The sequence below is a fragment of the Salvelinus fontinalis genome, chromosome 6, assembly GCF_029448725.1.
Source record: "Salvelinus fontinalis isolate EN_2023a chromosome 6, ASM2944872v1, whole genome shotgun sequence".
Classification (NCBI taxonomy): domain Eukaryota; kingdom Metazoa; phylum Chordata; class Actinopteri; order Salmoniformes; family Salmonidae; genus Salvelinus; species Salvelinus fontinalis.
Window position 1 is genome coordinate 6590955 of NC_074670.1, and position 19202 is coordinate 6610156.

General features: G+C 42.9%; 1 protein-coding gene across 1 annotated transcript; it reads right to left on the reverse strand.

The window, feature by feature from the left end:
- Positions 1–767: 767 nt before the first annotated feature.
- Positions 768–18840, reverse strand: LOC129856901 (sodium-dependent neutral amino acid transporter B(0)AT1-like). Its single transcript, XM_055924659.1, has 12 exons — positions 18636–18840; positions 10290–10430; positions 9997–10134; positions 9007–9188; positions 8702–8812; positions 8331–8443; positions 4819–4947; positions 4315–4471; positions 3756–3960; positions 3349–3508; positions 1223–1385; positions 768–986 (listed from the first exon to the last, which is right to left on the reverse strand). The coding sequence occupies exons 1-12, from the start codon at positions 18838–18840 to the stop codon at positions 768–770; spliced, it is 1923 nt and encodes a 640-aa protein (XP_055780634.1).
- Between the last annotated feature and the right edge of the window lie 362 nt (positions 18841–19202).

The following is a 19202-nucleotide window of genomic DNA, read 5'->3' on the forward strand; positions in this document are numbered from 1 at the left end:
GGACTATTCTTGATACACAGGGGAAACTGTTGAGTGTGAAAAACCCAGCAGCGTTGCAGTTCTTGACACAAACCGGTGTGCCTGACACCTACTACCATACCCTGTTCAAAGGCACTTAAATATTTTGTCTTTCCCATTCACCCTCTGAATGGCACACATACACAATCCATGTCTCAAGGCATAAAAATCCTTCTTTAACCTGTCTCCTCGCCTTCATCTACACTGAGTTGGAGTGGATTTATCAAGTGACATGAAAAAGGGATCATATCTTTCACCTGGTCAGTCTATGTCAAGGAAAGAGCAGGTGTTCTTAATGTTTTGTACACTCAGTGTATGTTAGGTGTTATGTTCACCAATAGATGGCAGTATTGACTCAATATGTAGTTTGATTCCCACTATCCGTAGCCCTTTAAAGTCTGCAATAACCTCAAGAGGCCTCAGGTAGCTCATGCCAGCTACATTCCTGTAATGTTATTCTAAGTTACAATGAAATACTAAAATGTACTTATGTGTCCGGAGTCCTCGATCTAAGAAGCATCCTCAGATACTACAGTTTTCCTTCATAGACATTTCAGTGTATAAGATATACAGCAATACTATGCTAAACATATCTCAGTAAGATTCACATCAAATCACAATGTAAAGTCACAACACACTTTACAGAATGAAGGAAATGAAAGAAATAATCATTAATAAATAAAAACAGTACATATGTTAAAGGCTTTGTATTTATTTAGTTTTTATTGGTGGGGAGTTATTAGTGGTAATCAGGTATGGTATTTACCATCCTGAGCCTTGTCGTTCACGTCAATGTGGTTAGAGACTGTTTTGAGCTCTTGCTGTTCAGCCTTTCTATCTCTCTTCCTCCGTAAACATTTGTAGAGAGCAGTGCCAGGCACAGCTAGACTGGGGATCCCTGCCAGGATGAAGATTATCACATAGATCCAGGCTGGATAGGGCTTCTCCTCTAATGTAGGGAAGTTTTCCTGTAACAGAAGATGAATGGTATAAGGCTTTTAGTATGTCCGTGTTGTCACTGTTATGTACAGTACTGTACCATGTGGAGATGATGTGAATGGTGGAGCTATACATGTAAATATAGGCATATGGGAAATCTAGTATGTTAAGAGGCCTAAAAACAAATGACAGTAACATTTATGTGTTGCAATTTGGATGTTTTGATATCAACAGGTTTATAAACTTGACAGAGCAAAAACCGTACCGATTCAGGATTCCAGGTTTTATATAGGAGCGTTTCGGTGACTTTTGTGATAAAGTAGAACACAAAGATGACAAACATGATGGCGGGGCTGACAAATCTCCATGTGATCTGCCAGAAGAGGTTGGGCTTGTGGCCGATCATGAACTTTATATCCTCGTTGAACCTGGCACAGAGAGAGAGAGACACAAAACTATTGTTATTATACAGTACCAGTCAAAAATCTGGACACACTTACTCATTCAAGGGTTTTTCTTTATTTTTACTATTTTCTACATTGTAGAATAATAGTGAAGATGTCAAAACCATTAAATAATACATATGGAATCATGTAGTAACCAAAAAAGTGTTAAAAAAATCTAAATATATTTTATATTTTAAATTCTTCAAAGTAGCCATCCTTTGCCTTGATGACAACTTTGTACACTCTTGGCATTCTCTCAACCAGCTTCATGAGGAATGTTTTTCCAACAGTCTTGAAGGAGTTCCCACATATGTTGAGCACTTGTTGGCTGCTTTTCCTTCACTCTGCGGTCCAACTCATCCCAAACCATCTCAATTGGGTTGAGGTCAGGTGATTGTGGAGGCCAGGTCATCTGATGCAGCACTGGAGGTGTGTTTTGGGTCATTGTCCTGTTGAAAAACACCAATAAGAGGAAGACTTGCTTGGGCCAAGAAACACGAGCAATGGACATTAGACCAGTGGAAATATGTCCTTTGGTCTGATGAGTCCAAATTTGAGATTTTTGGTTTCAACCGCCGTGTCTTTGTGCTCAGCATATGTGGGAACTCCTTCAAAACTGTTGGAAAAACATTCCTCATGAAGTTGGTTGAGAGAATGCCAAGAGTGTGCAAAGCTGTCATCAAGGCAAAGGGTGGCTACTTTGAAGAATGTTAAATATAAAATATATTAGGAATGTTTAAGACTTTTTTGGTTACTGCATGATTTCATATGTGTTATTTAATAGTTTTGATGTTTTCATTATTATTCTACAATGTAGAAAATAGTAAAAATAAAGAAAAACCCTTGAATGAGTAGGTGTGTCCAAACCTTTGACTGGTACAGTACATATTTTCAACACCTAGCAAGTCCAACCCAGTTTACTATGGATAGAAATTAAGCTAACCCGAGGCTAGTATTTTTCAGACCGGGCTAGTAGAAAATGTGCCAAACTGGCACACTGGCGAGTGACATTTTGGACCCGGGATAGTAGAATTTTAGGTCTGCTAGCCCGGCTGGCCAGTACCAAAAATACAAAAATTCCATCCAATCACAGTTTGTTGTGGTAATTGTATGTCTTCTACTGTACAGAGGGTAGTACGTACAGCCCGGTACATCACTGGGGCTAAGCTGCCTGCCATCCAGGACCTCTACACCAGGGGGTGTCAGAGGAAGGCCATAAAAATTGTCAAAGACCCCAGCCACTCCAGTCATTGACTGTTCTCTCTGCTACCGCATGGCAAGCGGTACCGGAGTGCCAAGTCTAGGACAAAAAGGCTTCTCAACAGTTTTTACCCCCAAGCCATAATACTCCTGAACAGGTAATCACATGGCTACCCAGATAATTTGCACTGCATGCCCCCCCAACCCCTCTTTTACGCTGCTGCTACTCTCTGTTTATCATATACGCATAGTCACTTTAACTATACATTCATGTACATACTACCTCAATTGACCCGACCAAGCAATGCCCCCGCACATTGGCTAACCGGGCTATCTGCATTGTGACCCGCCACCCACCATCTGCCAACCCCTCTTTTACGCTACTGCTACTCTCTGTTTATCATATATGCATAGTCACTTTAACCATACCTACATGTACATAATACCTCAATCAGCCCGACTAACCGGTGCCTGTATATAGCCTCTCTACTGTTATAGCCTCTCGCTACTGTATATAGCCTCGCTGCTGTTATTTTTCGCTGACTTTTTACTGTTGTTTTAATTTCTTTACTTACGTATTGTTCACCTAACACCTTTTTTGCACTTTTGGTTAGAGCCTGTAAGTAAGCATTTCACGGTAAGGTCTACACCTGTTGTATTCGGCGCACCTGACAATTAAACTTTGATTTGATTTAATGTTTCGAACTCACCCCCGCCCATCTCACAGAATGAATTTATTTCTCACCTATCAATACCATAGAGGTACACAACCCCGACCATCTCACAGAATGCAATGATCAGCAGAGGTATGGACCCAGCAAAGCTGTCAAAGAGGGACAGCCAGTAGTTCCCTGAGCCTTGGACAAATATCAGTCCAGCAAAGCAGCAGAGGACACATGTTGTCCCTGTAACAGAATAAAGAACATGAGTTAAAGATATTTAACAAAGAGATTTCAATCTCTCAACATTGGAGAAAATAGGTTTGGATTGCTCTTGTCCGGAAACAGACTGGCCATAGGGCAGTTCGGGCAAATGACAGACAGGCTGGTCCATCTTTAGACCAGTGGGGGGTTTTGGTCCGAAGGAAATTAATGGGCCGGTGTGTTGCCTGAGCTGATGTCCGGTCCCAGTCTGTTCCAGCTCTTGTCTCACCTGTGGTGGCCTCCTTGGGCCAACTCTTGGGGAAAACCCCTAGGTCCTGAAGTGGTACCAGAACTCCTTCGATATTTCCAAACATGGAGGACAGGCCGAGACAGAAAAGCATGATGAAGAACAAGACTGACCAAACAGGAGATACAGGCATCTTAGTGATGGCCTCTGTGAACACGATAAAGGCCAGACCAGTTCCTTCAACCCCCTGCATCAGGACACATAGAGAAGGAGTGGAATTAGAGCCTGTTTTAAATAACATTGTGTTCCTACACTGTATAGGACTAGAATATTCAGTGTATAGTTCCCTTTAGAATTGCCATTGCCATATAGTCAAGCTAAAATAATATTCTTATATTGTCAGTATTTATACGATGAAATGAAAAGCAGGAGCATGTATGTAAGAGACCTTCGCTTAGCTTTAAAACTCTGCTTTCCCATTCACAGATTAGGCCCACTGCTGGACTAAAAAGCACTTTCAATGGAGAATCTCATTGATGATGCTTTTTAGTCCGGGACTACGGTTAATCTGTGTCTGGGAAACCAGCCCTAAAAATCATACCTCGCTGAGGAAAGTGTTCAAGTCACAGGTCTTCAAGTTGAGTCCCTGAATGACTTCTGTATGTGTTCCATTGAGACTCTGGAGAACCTGATCATAGTTGTTCTCAGTGACGTTGCCCTCGGGGAGATCAAATGTATTCAGCAGCGCCAGGATATTTCTACAGAATCATTGTGGAAAATGAGTTGATGTCATGGCCTCTTTCGTGGTAACATTACATCTAACTATGTCACATCGGCTGTCATACTGTCATATCGGAGGTAGGGGGCACTGTTAGGTACTTGTAGGGTTGCAAAATTCCCAGATTTGACAGAAATCGTGGTTGGAGGATTCTCAGATGTCCTGCTTATCCCATCCTGATTCCACGACTCTTCCAACTGGGATTTCTGAAAAACCTGGGGAATTTTGGGAAAGGTGACACATTTTGGCAACTGTACTCGTATCATATCGGATGCAGTGAGTACTGTAGTAGGAACATGCCATCTACAGAGACGGGTAGATTCCTACCCGCCAAGACAGTTGTCAAATCTCTCTGTGGCTCTGAAGCCAATGATGGTGTAGATGACTGTTGCAGCGTAGACGGAGGTGAAGCCATTGACGGCAGAGATGATCACTGCATCCTGTTCACAGTTGTTACTGGGGATCAAAAACAACAACGTCCTGCTCAAATCAAATCAAATGCTATTGGTCACATACACATGGTTAGCAGATGTTAATGCAAGTGTAGCTTGTGCTTCTAGTTCCGACCATGCAGTAATATCTAACAAGTAATCTAACAATAACTACCTTATATACTGTACCCAAGTGTAAAGGAATGAATAAGAATGTGTACTGTCATGACGTTGCCCTGTTGGTGAGGTTTATGACCCCCATAAATACCTTCCCCCCTTTCCTCTCTCTAGTCTACAGATGTGACTGTTGGAAAGCCCTTTGTTAACATAGAGAGAGTCTGGTAACATCAAAAGGGTGGGGAACAGAACCATATTTCGGTAATCCAACCAGCTGAAAATATGCGTTGGTACTTAAAGAATATGATGTCAGATCAGTTGTCGTCTGAGACATTGTTACTGATGATAGGATGACATAAACTGTATCTTGGAAAGTCAACACATTCTAGTTATCAGATTCACATGGAATTGTTGTGCAATTTAAATGTTTAAATATGAAACTATTTGTGAAAAGATTGAATGTAATTTTAGCTTCTAAATGAGAAAATGGTTTTCATAAAGTAAAAACTCTGCTCACTCAGTGCCCAAGTGAACAGACATTGGTTGTAAACTATGAAACACGCCAGTCTCTCCCACCACTACATAAGCCCCTTTACGAAAATGTAACTTTGTTGTTCCCGAGGACATGAGGACTGCTGTCCATACATTAAAAGGGCTAATATCAACTACAGAACTAAGCCAACCTCAGCGTGAGCTCTGGTTGCGAACGGTTGAACGACAATAAACTAACGAAATTAGCATCGTGTTCCCGGTTACGTGAGGACTGCTGTCCATACCTTAAAAAGGGTGAATTTCAACGTGGAGGTGACGATCGACATGCCGGAAGGATGAATTTCGAATATACCAGCCAGAATATAGCATACGCGTATAGTATGGCAACCTGGTATGAACTTTGAACTCTTATTCACTAAAGAAGTGATACCTCCTAGCCGTTGAGTTAGCAGCATCAGCTGTAAACGTGGGCTAGGAAAGGACGGACAAAGTACCTGTCTACCACACGACGACTGTACTACAACGTATCCACTTTACCACCAGACATTCTTCAGAGGACAAGAGATCTCTGCTGGGCAACCCAGCCTTCCATCTATGACCAATCCATCGAAGCGCAGCTCAGAGTAAATATTTTTTTAGCATTTTCCTTTTCTAAATGGTCGGTTATTTAGAATGCATAAGATTCTGTATTTACGATAGCATAGCTTCACAAGGTCCCATAGCGACCCAAACCTTTTGTTCCTCAGTCTTCCCGCGCTTTCATTCAAACCCAACCTCCTGTCACGCCCTGGCCATAGAAAGGCTTTTATTCTCTATTTTGGTTAGGACAGGGTGTGACTAGGGGGGGCATTCTAGTTTCTTTATTTCTATGTTTTCTGTTTCTATTTTTTGGCCGGGTATGGTTCTCAATCAGGGACAGCTGTCTATCGTTGTCCCTGATTGGGAATCATACTTAGGCAGCCTGTTTTGCCACCTTAGTTGTGGGTAGTTGACTTTGTTAGTGGCATGTATAGCCCTAGTCAGCTTCACGTTCGTTTTTGTTGTTTCTTGTTTTTGTTGGCAACATTTAAAATAAAGTGAAATGTACGCTGACCACGCTGCACCTTGGTCTCATCATTACGACGATCGTGACACCTCCTTTCTTTGTGTAACCAGCCATCATATCGGTTCCGTCAACCAGGGACGTTTTCTTGTATGACATAATTAGTAATCAATGTATGATCCATCCTGTGTATATGTAATTCTGTGTGATTATTTAGGTATTTAGTAAATAAGTAATTAAACCAAATTTTGTATTGCTGATTCAACTTCAAAGAATTTACGACGTTCAGATGAGACTGAATAAGGTGACGATTAATGATTGACTGCTATTGAGGTAAAAGATTAACAGGTCTTTAAGAGTTTATTCGGAAGACAACAGCTCTATTAACATGCTTTCATGGTGCCCCAACTTTCTAGTTAATTACATTTACATGATTAGTTTAATCAGGTCATATTAATTACAGAGAAATGATTTTATAAAATAGCATGTCATATCACTTAATCCGGCATAGCAAAGACACGACAGTACAAATAAATATATGGATGAGCGATGGCCGTGCGGAATAGGCAAGATGCAGTAGATTCTATAGAGTACAGTATATACATATGAGATGAGTAATGTACAGTATGTAAACATTATATAAAGTGGCATTGTTTAAAGTGACTAGTGCTACATTTTTTACAGCCAATTTTTTATTATTAAAGTGGCTAGAGATTTGAGTCATTATGTTAACTCAATGTTTGTGATGGCTGTTTAACAGTCTGATGGCCTTGAGATAGAAGCTGTTTTTCAGTCTCTCGGTCCCAGCTTTGATGCACCTGTACTGACCTCGCCTTCTGGATGGTAGCGGTGTGAACAAGCAGTGGCTCTGGTGGTTGTTGTCCTTGATGATCTTTTTGTCCTTCTTGTGACATCGGGTGGTGTAGGTGTACTGGAGGGCAGGTAGTTTGCCCCCGGTGATGCGTTGTGCAGACCTCACTACCCTCTGGAGAGCCTTACGGTTGTGGGCGGAGCGGTTGCTGTACCAGGCAGTGATACAGTCCGACCCGATGCTCTCGATTGTGCATCTGTAAAAGTTTGTGAGTGTTTTCGGTGACAAGCCAAATTTCTTCAGCCTCCTGAAGAAACGCTGTCTGTGTGGGTGGACCATTTCAGTTTGTCCGTGATTTGTACGCCGAGGAACTTAAAACTTTCCACCTTCTCCACTACTGTCCCGTTGATGTGGATAGGGGGTGCTCCCTCTGCTGTTTCCTGAAGTCGACGATCATCTCCTTTGTTTTGTTGATTTTGAGTGTGAGGTTATTTTCCTGACACCGCCCTCACCTTCTCCCTGTAGGTCGTCTCGTCGTTGTTGGTAATCAAGCCTACCACTGTAGTGTCGTCTGCAAACTTGGAGGCGTGCATGCCCACGCAGTCATGGGTGAACAGGGAGTACAGGAGAGGGCCGAGAACGCACCCTTGTGGGGCCTCAGTGTTGAGGATCAGCGGGATGGAGATGTTGTTTCCTACACTCACCACCTGGTGGCGTCCCGTCAGAAAGTCCAGGACCCAGTTTCACAGTGCGGGATCGAGACCCAGGTGCTGAGACTGAGCCTGTCCTAATATGGACACCATAACGCTCTATTTTAGCACAGTTGTCGTGCTTTATAACACAATTCAAAAGTGTCCCAATACAACATAGTAAACCACTTTTTTTTCTAAAATATATAATACATAGATTTGAACAATAGTAGTTTAGATGGTTGATTGTGACTTACTGCACAGAGTTGTAGCTGGAGAAAGAGATGAGTCCACCAAATGCTATGGAGAAGGAATAAAACACCTGGGCACCTGCATCCAGCCAGGTAGTTGGGTTGGTCAGCTCTGTCAACTGGGACAACAACACAACGTTTTGTTACATGAATCAGATTTACCTGATTTATATATGACCTATTTATCTGATATCATTTCAGGGATGGGTTTGCATTTCTTTTAGTGTGAGTTTTTTTGTGAAGTGTAACAGTGTCCCAAATGGCATCATATTCCCTGTATAGTGCACTACTTTTAACCAGGGCCCATATGGCTGTAGTCAAAAGTAGTACACTATATAGGGAATAGGTTGCCATTTGGACCACAACACTTGACTTACGTCCGGGGTGAAGAGAAACACGACTCCACTCAAAGAGCCTTTTAAAGTCAGACCTCTGATCAGGAAAATGCTCAACACTACGTAGGGTAGTGTTGAGGTGACATACACAGCCTATGAGGAGAGGAGAGACAGTGATTTCACTATACCTTTATTTATATTCGCAATCACTGAGACATGAAAACATAAAACTACCTTTATATTATTTTATTTCTCCATTTTCCAATTTTCATCCATTGTTATTGGTCATAATTGGATATAAATGTGAACGTTAACATGTAGTCCTCAGATAGATTGAGCTGCTCTACCTTCCCAGTGGTCTCGATGCCTCGGATGATGCAGATATAGAGCACGGCCCAGGCACTGATCAGACACAGCACCATCCACCACTGCAGACCCCCGTTCTCACCAATGTCTGGGGTGGTGTTCAGGGTCTCTCTGTACCAGAAGTAATCCACTGGGGAGCTCTGCTCACACTCTGACACCAGGCCTGGGACATATAGGTAAAGAATTGACAAATAATACATTATTATAATTAGACATACATGACTGGATGATTCATACATAGGTTGCATCCCAAACAGCACTCTATTCCCTAGTGCAATACGTTTGACCCGGGCCAATAGAGCTCTGGTCAAAAGTATTGCACTATAGGGAATAGGGTGGCATTTAGGGTGCAGACAATGTTCAGCCTTAGTACATGTACAGTATCTTCAGATTCCATAATACATGTACTTCTTCCTTGTAATATAGCTGTCATCCTGAGTGGGAAGCATGTTTATCAGGGTTGAGGTCAATTCCATTTCAATTCAGTTAATTAATTCAGAAAGTAAATTAACATTTTTCTCAGTTCTCCTCTATGAAATATCTGTTGGCTTTCTGAATTTGCAGAATTATAAATGGAATTGACCCCTGACCCCCATAATGTCTCAAATACTATACAGTACATCTGCTACTCTCTGTTGTAATCTATGCATAGTCTCTTTAATAAGTCTACCTACATGTACATACTACCTCAACTAACCGGTGCCCCGCACACTGACTCTGGAGCGGCACCACCCTGTATATAGTCTTGCTGTTGTTATTTTACTGCTGCTCTTTAATTACTTGTCACTTTTATCTCTTATTCTTATACGTATTTTTTTCAACTGCATTGTTGGTTAGGGGCTTGTAAGTAAGCATTTCACCGTAAGGTCTACACCTGTTGTATTCAGCACATGTGACTAATACAATTTGATTTGATTTAATATCTCCTTTTTACCAGTCTTGCATGGAGTGTGTCGGTACTGAACTCTTACCTGTTAGAATGTAGTTGCGGGGACACTGGCTCCAAGGCAGCGTCTCTTGGAAGGAGTTAAACAAGTACCACATCACCCAGGCCATGATGGTGTTGTAGTACAGGCTGATCATCAAAGAAACAAACATGGACGCTATGCCTGGTAAGAACACAGAGCAGTGAGTCCATGATGACTTAAAGTTTGTTGAAGCATCACGGGTAGCTCTGGTCCCGGGGCGTTTACCTGCTGCTTACATGCAACAAACTGCACGTTATGTATTTGCCCTGGACCAGAGCTAGGGGAGTGTTACTTACCAACTCCAGCTAAGTATGGATGGATGGCAGACCAGACACCTACACTGCCTTTCCTTAGACGTTGACCAATAGCAAACTCCAGATGGAGCAGGGGAACACCTTCTAGAACCAGCAGGATCAGGAAAGGAATCATGAATGCACCTGAGAACAAAGAGGCCACAATCAAAGCTCTTAAATCATTGGTAAATATCCATGACTCTTAATGACATCTCATGACATACAGACACCTGCAGATGTAATGGAGTGTATATTACAAGTCTTCTGTATCATATATAGGGGTGGCAGGTTGCCTAGGGGTTTGAGCGTTGGGCCATTAACCGAAAGGTTGCTGGATCGAATCCCCAAGCTGATAAGGTAAGAATCTGTCGTTCTGACCCTGAATAAGGCAGTTAACCCAATGTTCCCCGATAGGCTGTCATTCTAAATAAGAATTTGTTCTTAACTGACTTGCCTAGTTAAATAAAGGTTGAAATGTAAATATGAAACAGCTGTACTGGGGTATGGATAAACACACAGGGCTCAGAGATACACATACCTGTCTATCTAAACATACTGCCAAAAAAAGGAGAGAAACAGATGGAGAGGAACAATAAAACTACTTGGGAATCACATAACACTGATGTCCTTTTACGGAGACAAGTCAATACGAAATGCTTCAGTCTGGTTTTAGACCACATCATAGCACTGAGACTGCACTTGTGAAGGTGGTAAATGACCTTTTAATGGCGTCAGACCGAGGCTCTGCATCTGTCCTCGTGCTACTAGACCTTAGTGCTGCCTTTGATACCATCGATCACCACATTCTTTTGGAGAGATTGGAAACCCAAATTGGTCTACACTGACAAGTTCTGGCCTGGTTTAGATCTTATCTCTCGGAAAGATATCAGTTTGTCTCTGTGAATGGTTTGTCCTCTGACAAATCAACTGTACATTTCGGTGTTCCTCAAGGTTCCGATTTTTGTTTTCACTATATATTTTACCTCTTGGGAATGTCATTCGAAAACATAATGTTAACTTTCACTGCTATGCGGGTGACACACAGCTGTACATTTCAATGAAACATGTTGAAGCCCCAAAATTGCCCTCGCTAGAAGCCTGTGTTTCAGACATGAGGAAGTGGATGGCTGAAAACGTTCTACTTTTAAACTCGGACAAAACAGAGATGCTTGTTCTAGGTCCCAAGAAACAAAGAGATCTTCTGTTAAATCTGACAATTAATATTGATGGTTGTAAAGTCGTCTCAAATAAAACTGTGAATTACCTCGGCGTTACTCTGGACCCTGATCTCTCTTTTGACGAACATATCAAGACTGTTTCAAGGACAGCTTTTTTCCATCTACGTAACATTGCAAAAATCAGAAATTTTCTGTCCAAAAATTATGCAGAAAAATTAATCCATGCTTTTGTTGCTTCTAGGTTAGACTACTGCAATGCTCTACTTTCCGGCTACCCGGATAAAGCACTAAATAAACTTCAGTTAGTGCTAAATACGGCTGCTAGAATCCTGACTAGAACCAAAACATTTGATCATATTACTCCAGTGCTAGCCTCCCTACACTGACTTCCTGTTAAGGCAAGGGCTGATTTCAAGGTTTTACTGTTAACCTACAAAGCGTTACATGGGCTTGCTCCTACCTATCTTTCCGAGTTGGTCCTGCCGTACATACCTACACGTACGCTACGGTCACAAGACGCAGGCCTCCTAATTGTCCCTAGAATTTCTAAGCAAACAGCTGAGGCAGGGCTTTCTCCTATAGATCTCCATTTTTATGGAATGGTCTGCCTACCCATGTGAGAGACGCAGACTCTGTCTCAACCTTTAAGTCTTTGTTGAAGACTCATCTCTTCAGTAGGCCCTATGACTGGAGCAACGAACCGCCCTTGCTGTCTCTGCCTGGCCGGTTCCCCTCTCTCCACTGGGATTCTCTGCCTCTAACCCTATTACAGGGGCTGAGTCACTGGCTTACTGGTGCTCTTTCATGCCGTCCCTAGGAGGGATGCGTCACTTGAGTGGGTTGAGTCACTGACGTGCTCTTCCTCCTTGGGTTGTGCCGTGGCGGAGATCTTTGTGGGCTATACTCGGCCTTGTCTCAGGATGGTAAGTTGGTGGTTGAAGATATCCCTCTAGTGGTGTGGGGGCTGTGCCTTGGCAAAGTGGGTGGGGTTATATCCTTCCTGTTTGGCCCTATCCGGGGGTATCATCGGATGGGGCCACAGTGTCTCCTGACCCCTCCTGTCTCAGCCTCCGGTATTTATGCTGCATTAGTTTATGTGTCGGGGGGCTAGGGTCAGTTTGTTATATCTGGAGTACTTGTCCTGTCTTATCCGGTGTCCTGTGTGAATTTAAGTATGCTCTCTCTAATTCTCTCTTTCTCTCTTTCTTTCTCTCTCTCGGAGGACCTGAGCCCTAGGACCATGCCTCAGGACGACCTGACATGATGACTCCTTGCTGTCCCCAGTCCACCTGTCCCCAGTCCACCTGGCCAACTGTTCTGCCTGCGGCTATGGAACCCTGACCTGTTCACCGGACGTGCTACCTGTCCCAGACCTGCTGTTTTCAACTCTCTAGAGACCGCAGGAGCGGGAGAGATACTCTTAATGGTCGGCTATGAAAAGCCAACTGACATTTACTCCTGAGGTGCTGCACCCTCGACAACTACTGTGATTATTATTATTTGACCATGCTGGTCATTTATGAACATTTGAACATCTTGGCCATGTTCTGTTATAATCTCCACCCGGCACAGCCAGAAGAGGACTGGCCACCCCTCATAGCCTGGTTCCTCTCTAGGTTTCTTCCTAGGTTTTGGCCTTTCTAGGGAGTTTTTCCTAGCCACCGTGCTTCGACACCTGCATTGCTTGCTGTTAGGGGTTTTAGGCTGGGTTTCTGTACAGCACTTTGAGATATCAGCTGATGTACGAAGGGCTATATAAATACATTTGATTTGATTTGAATACACCTGTTGCAGGCAGGAATGGCTGACGTAAAGGATTTCCTGTGGCACGGGATAGTGAAGGTGTTGGTGGTTCAATGTGCATTTGATTATCCCTCAGTTCACAACAAACACTTCTCAAGGCTTTCCTGCCCATTGGCAATCTTCAGTAGATAACAGTCTTTATCTGCCTTAACAGTCCTTATGTGTCATTCAGGCGCTTGTAGTCAAACGGTTTCCATAGAACGTGATGGGATGTTACCGTAAGTCCATTTAGGCACTCTCTGTATTTAGATAAGATAAGAGCAGAAGTGTTTCATTCCATTTATCACACTGGGTGGATTTTACTGGGCTAAAGCACCCTATCTACCCTGGGTCGGCACAAGAGAACACGTTGTAGTTACATCCCTCATTATCCCAGTGTATAACCATTAGAAATAGTCTTCTCAATGTTTACCAACATTACAGTAGATGGCTATACAGTGTCTTCAGAAAGTATTCACACCCCTTGACTTTTTCCACATGTTGTTGTGTTCCAGCCTGAATTTAAAATGGATTCAGTTGAGATGTTGTGTCCCTGGCCTACACACAATACCCCATAATGTCAAAGTGGAATTATGTTTTGTGAAATTCTTACAAATGAATATAAAATGAAAAGTTGAAATGTCTTGAGTCAGTAAGTATTCAACCCCTTTGTTATGGCAAGACTAAATACATTCAGGAGTAAAAATGTGCTTAACAAGTCACAATAAGTTGCATGGACTCTACAATAATAGTGTTTAACATGATTTTTTAATGACTACCTCATCTCTGTACCCCACACATACAATTATCTGTAAGGTTCCTCAGTCGGGCAGTGAATTTCAAAAACAGATTCAACTACATAGACCAGCGACTTTTTCCAATATCTTGCAAAGAAGGGCAACTATTGGTAGAAGGATACAAAAAAAAGCAGACATTGAATATCTCTTTGAGCATGGTGAAGTTATTCATTACACTTTGGATGGTGTATCAGTACACCCAGTCACTACAAAGATGTAGGTGTCCTTCCTAACTCAGTTGCCGGAGAGGAAGGAAACCGCTCAGGGATTTTATCATGAGGCCAATGGACTTTAACCCTCCTGCTGTGTTCTGGTCGAATTTGACCGATTTACAAGGTTTCTCTCTGAAAAAAATGTAATCTGATTGTCATGAGGTTCCATGACTTTGTCCACACAGGGCATCTGAACACACAAAATACATTTTGATTATTTTCATTACATTTTGGGTGTTTTATTTAACTTTTGTACACCTGTGGTGTTCCCGGTCAAAAATGACCGGTCATTAGAAATGAATGGGTGAGACTACGATTAGTGTATAAAATTGAATTCAGGCACATGCCCATTCATCAGATGGACACACTTCCTCTCCCAGATCCCCACATGCATGTGTGTTTGAGCACACACACACACACACACACACACACACACACACACACACACACACACACACACACACACACACACACACACACACACACACACACACACACACACACACACACACACACACACACACACACACACACACACACACACACACACACACACACACACCTCACTCCCCTTCTTGGCTTCCATGGCAACCCCCACAGTTACCTTTCCCCAATAGAATCTTTCCCCCACGGGAACCACACCTGTTGGGATTCTCACAAACAATCGCAACATTGTTTCAATAATATATATAACTTTTCTCGCAGCTCTGGTATATAAAGCTTTTTTGAGGCCTTGCTCACAATTCATTCTGTGGCAGCACAATGACCAAACGATATACTGTATGTGAGGCTCTTGATCATTTCTTTGATCATGACACTGGTGAGGGGGAGAGAGTCCTTGTTAAACTTTGACACAAAGTAGTTTGTGATAAATAGCACAATATGTTTCATCTGAGTATTTGTTATAGTCAAAATAATCCATACATTATGCTTTTTCTACTCAAAAACGAGTTGTATGAGCTTAGGTCAATGAGGCCTACAGGCCATAAATAGCAAATAGAAGTTCAAAACGTGTAATGTTCACAAGAACTTAAGTTGATAAAAAGATCTAACACAACATTAGGTGATAATATATGTATTATTATGGATTTTTAATCAGTCATTTTGAACCAGGAACACAGAATTAATTAACATGAGTTTAATGGCTGTGATAGGAGAAAATTGAGGATGGATCAACAACATTGTAGTCATTACACAATACTAAACTAATTTACAGAGTGAAAAGGAAGCCTGTATAGAACAAAAATATTCCAAAACATGCATGAAATAAGGCACTAAAGTAATAATGCAAAACATTTGAAATAACTTTATGTCCTGAATACAAAGTGTTATGTTTGGAGCAAATCCAACACAACACATCCCTGAATACCACTCTTCATTTTTTCAAGCATGGTGGTGGCTGCATCATGGTATGGGTATGCTTGTCATCGACTGGGGAGATTTATAGGATAAAACTAAACCTGATAGAACTAAGCACAGGCAAAATCCTAGAGGAAAACCTGGTTCAGTTTGCCTTCCAACAGACACTGGGAGACGTTCACCTTTCAGCAGGACAATAACCTTAAACACAAGGCCAAATATACACTGGAGTTGCTTACCAAGACGACATTCAATGTTCCTGAGTGGGCTAGTTACAGATTTTACTTAAATCAGCTTGAAGATCTATGGCAAAACTTGAAAATGGCTGTCTAGCAATGATCAACAACCAACTTGAGTTTGAAGAATGTTAAAAATAATAATGTGCAAATATTGTACAATCCAGGTGTGCAAAGCTTTAAAAGACGTACCCAGAAAGACTCACAGCTGTAATTGCTGCCAAAGGTGATTCTAACATGTATTGACTCAGGGGTGTGAATACTTATGTAAATTGTATATTTCAACACATTTGCAAACATTTCTAAAAACATGTTTTCACTTTGTCATTATGGGGTACTGTGTGGAGATGGTGAATAGGGAATTCAAAAAAAAGTTGAATTCAGCCTGTAACACAACAAAATGTGGACTGTAGCATCATGTGTTTGGCGACATGGGCAAAGTGCAAATTAATAACTCTGCTATACTAACTGACAATCAGTTAGATATTTTTCATGGGATCTATCTATAGACTCCAGGCATGTCCTCTCCATCAGTCATTGACAAGCCATTATGACTGGAGGTGTGATGTAAATCAAGCTTTAACACCTATACGAGGCCTGTCAGCATAAGTAGCAGTAATAGGTTACTACATTAGCTAATGAAATGCAGTGTTTGTGGTGCTGGAGCCTCCATAGAGACAGATCACCATGGAGCCTACATAGAGACAGATCACCATGGAGCCTTCATAGAGACAGATCAACATGGAGCCTCCATAGAGACAGATCACCATGGAGCCTCCATAGAGACAGATCACCATGGAGCCTCCATAGAGACAGATCACAATGGAGCCTCCATAAAGACAGATCACCATGGAGCCTTCATAGAGACAGATCACCATGGAGCCTTCATAGAGACAGATCACCATGGAGCCTCCATAGAGACAGATCACCATGGAGCCTCCATAGAGACAGATCACCATGGAGCCTACATAGAGACAGATCACCATGGAGCCTCCATAGAGACAGATCACCATGGAGCCTCCATAGAGACAGATCAACATGGAGCCTCCATAGAGACAGATCACCATGGAGCCTCCATAGAGACAGATCACCACGGAGCCTCCATAGAGACAGATCACCATGGAGCCTTCATAGAGACAGATCACCATGGAGCCTCCATAGAGACAGATCACCATGCAGCCTCCATAGAGACAGATCACCATGGAGCCTCCATAGAGACAGATCAACATGGAGCCTCCATAGAGACAGATCACCACGGAGCCTCCATAGAGACAGATCACCATGGAGCCTTCATAGAGACAGATCACCATGGAGCCTCCATAGAGACAGATCACCATGCAGCCTCCATAGAGACAGATCACCACGGAGCCTCCATAGAGACAGATCACCATGGAGCCTTCATAGAGACGGATCACCACGGAGCCTCCATAGAGACAGATCACCATGGAGCCTCCATAGAGACAGATCACCATGGAGCCTCCATAGAGACAGATCACCATGGAGCCTTCATAGAGACAGATCACCATGGAGCCTCCATAGAGACAGATCACCATGGAGCCTCCATAGAGACAGATCACCATGAAGCCTCCATAGAGACAGATCACCATGGAGCCTCCATAGAGACAGATCACCGTGGAGCCTCCATAGAGACAGATCACCATGGAGCCTACATAGAGACAGATCACCATGCAGCCTCCATAAAGACAGATCACCATGAAGCCTCCATAGAGACAGATCACCATGGAGCCTACATAGAGACAGATCACCATGGTTAGACTACACATAAACTAGTGACATAAGCACCAGACATGTTTTTCACTGTTCTCATTAGTTCTGAGTTTTTATTGTATTGTAAGTACACTTAATGTACCTGATAACAGTGGAACAATGTGTGCAATGTGTAATTAGAATATGTGTTAAACTGCACCTACAATAATAAGAACACTGTAAAGAAAAGAAAATCAGTATTTTCCCACGGACACCAAATACAGATTGTACATCAAGCAAATCAGAGAAGAACATGAGCTTTCCCTATACAAGTGATCCCATCCAACCACACCACAGCACAACCCATTCAACCCATCCAACCCATTCAACCCATTCAACCCTTCCAACCCATCCAACCCCATCCAACCACACCACAGCACAACCAATTCAACCCATCCAACCCATCCAACCTTTCCAACCCTTCCAACCCCATCCAAACAAACCAAACCAAACCACACCCCATCCAACCACACCACACCACAGCCCATCCAACCCGATACAACCACACCACAGCACACAATCCAGTTGTGCAAAGCTTTAAAAGACTTACCCAGAAAGACTCACAGCTGTAATTGCTGCCAAAGGTGATTCTAACATGTATTGACTCAGGGGTGTGAATACTTACGTAAATGGTATATTTCAACACATTTGCAAAGATTTCTAAAAACATGTTTTCACACCCCATCCAACCCATCCAACCCATCCAACCCCATCCAACCACACCACACCACATCCCACCACACTACACCCCATTCAACCCCATCCAACCACACCACACCACACTCCAACTAACCACACTACACTACAGCACACCACATCTAACCCCATCCAACCACACCACACCACACCACACCACATACCATCCAACCCAATCCAATCCAATTCCATCCAACCACACCACAGCCCATCCAACCACACCATACCCCATCCAACCACACCACACCACAGCACACCCCAGCCAACCCCATTCAACCACACCACACCCCATCCAACCCCACCACAGCACAACAACACCTACCTCCCCCATGACTCTGGCAAAGGTAAGGGAATCTCCATACGTTCCCCAGCCCCACACAGAACCCCACGCAGGTGAGCATGTATTGGGTCTTGTTGTCCCATTTGGGCCTGTCTCCACTCCCAGCCTCTTCCGTCTCCAGCTTATCCAGGTCCTCATGGGACAGGATCCTGTCTTCCAGGCCTGGGTTGGGCAGCTGTAGTCTCATGGTTCCTCCAGTGTAGATGGCCAGGTTCAGCAGTGTGACAGGGGAGAGCTGGTCTGTAGGTCACCGCTAGCTGGTACACTAGCTGAGGTGTGGAAAAACTGGTTGCCAACTTTGCAAAACAGCCTTTCAACTGAACTTGTTTTAGTAGATGATTGCTTTACCAAGCTGAAGAGCGACACGTGAAGTTATCTTGTCAAGTGTGACTCAACCAAAACAACACGTTCAACAATAATTGCTATATTATCTGAGAGGGAGGTGTCAGGGATGCACAGAGCCATCCTGTATCTCTTTGTATATCCTACTGTATACCCACTCTTTCTGTTAATGATGTTAATGACACCCGAGGCTCAAATAGTGATGTT

Excerpts from the sequence above, each read along its gene's own strand:
- LOC129856901 (XM_055924659.1), bottom strand. The coding sequence starts at position 18,840 with ATGAGACTACAGCTGCCCAACCCAGGCCTGGAAGACAGGATCCTGTCC. Across the intron at positions 3,961-4,314 it reads TGAACACTTTCCTCAGCGAG|GGGGTTGAAGGAACTGGTCT; the intron begins GTATGATTTTTA and ends GTCCTGATGCAG. Across the intron at positions 3,509-3,755 it reads GCCCAAGGAGGCCACCACAG|GGACAACATGTGTCCTCTGC; the intron begins GTGAGACAAGAG and ends ATTCTGTTACAG.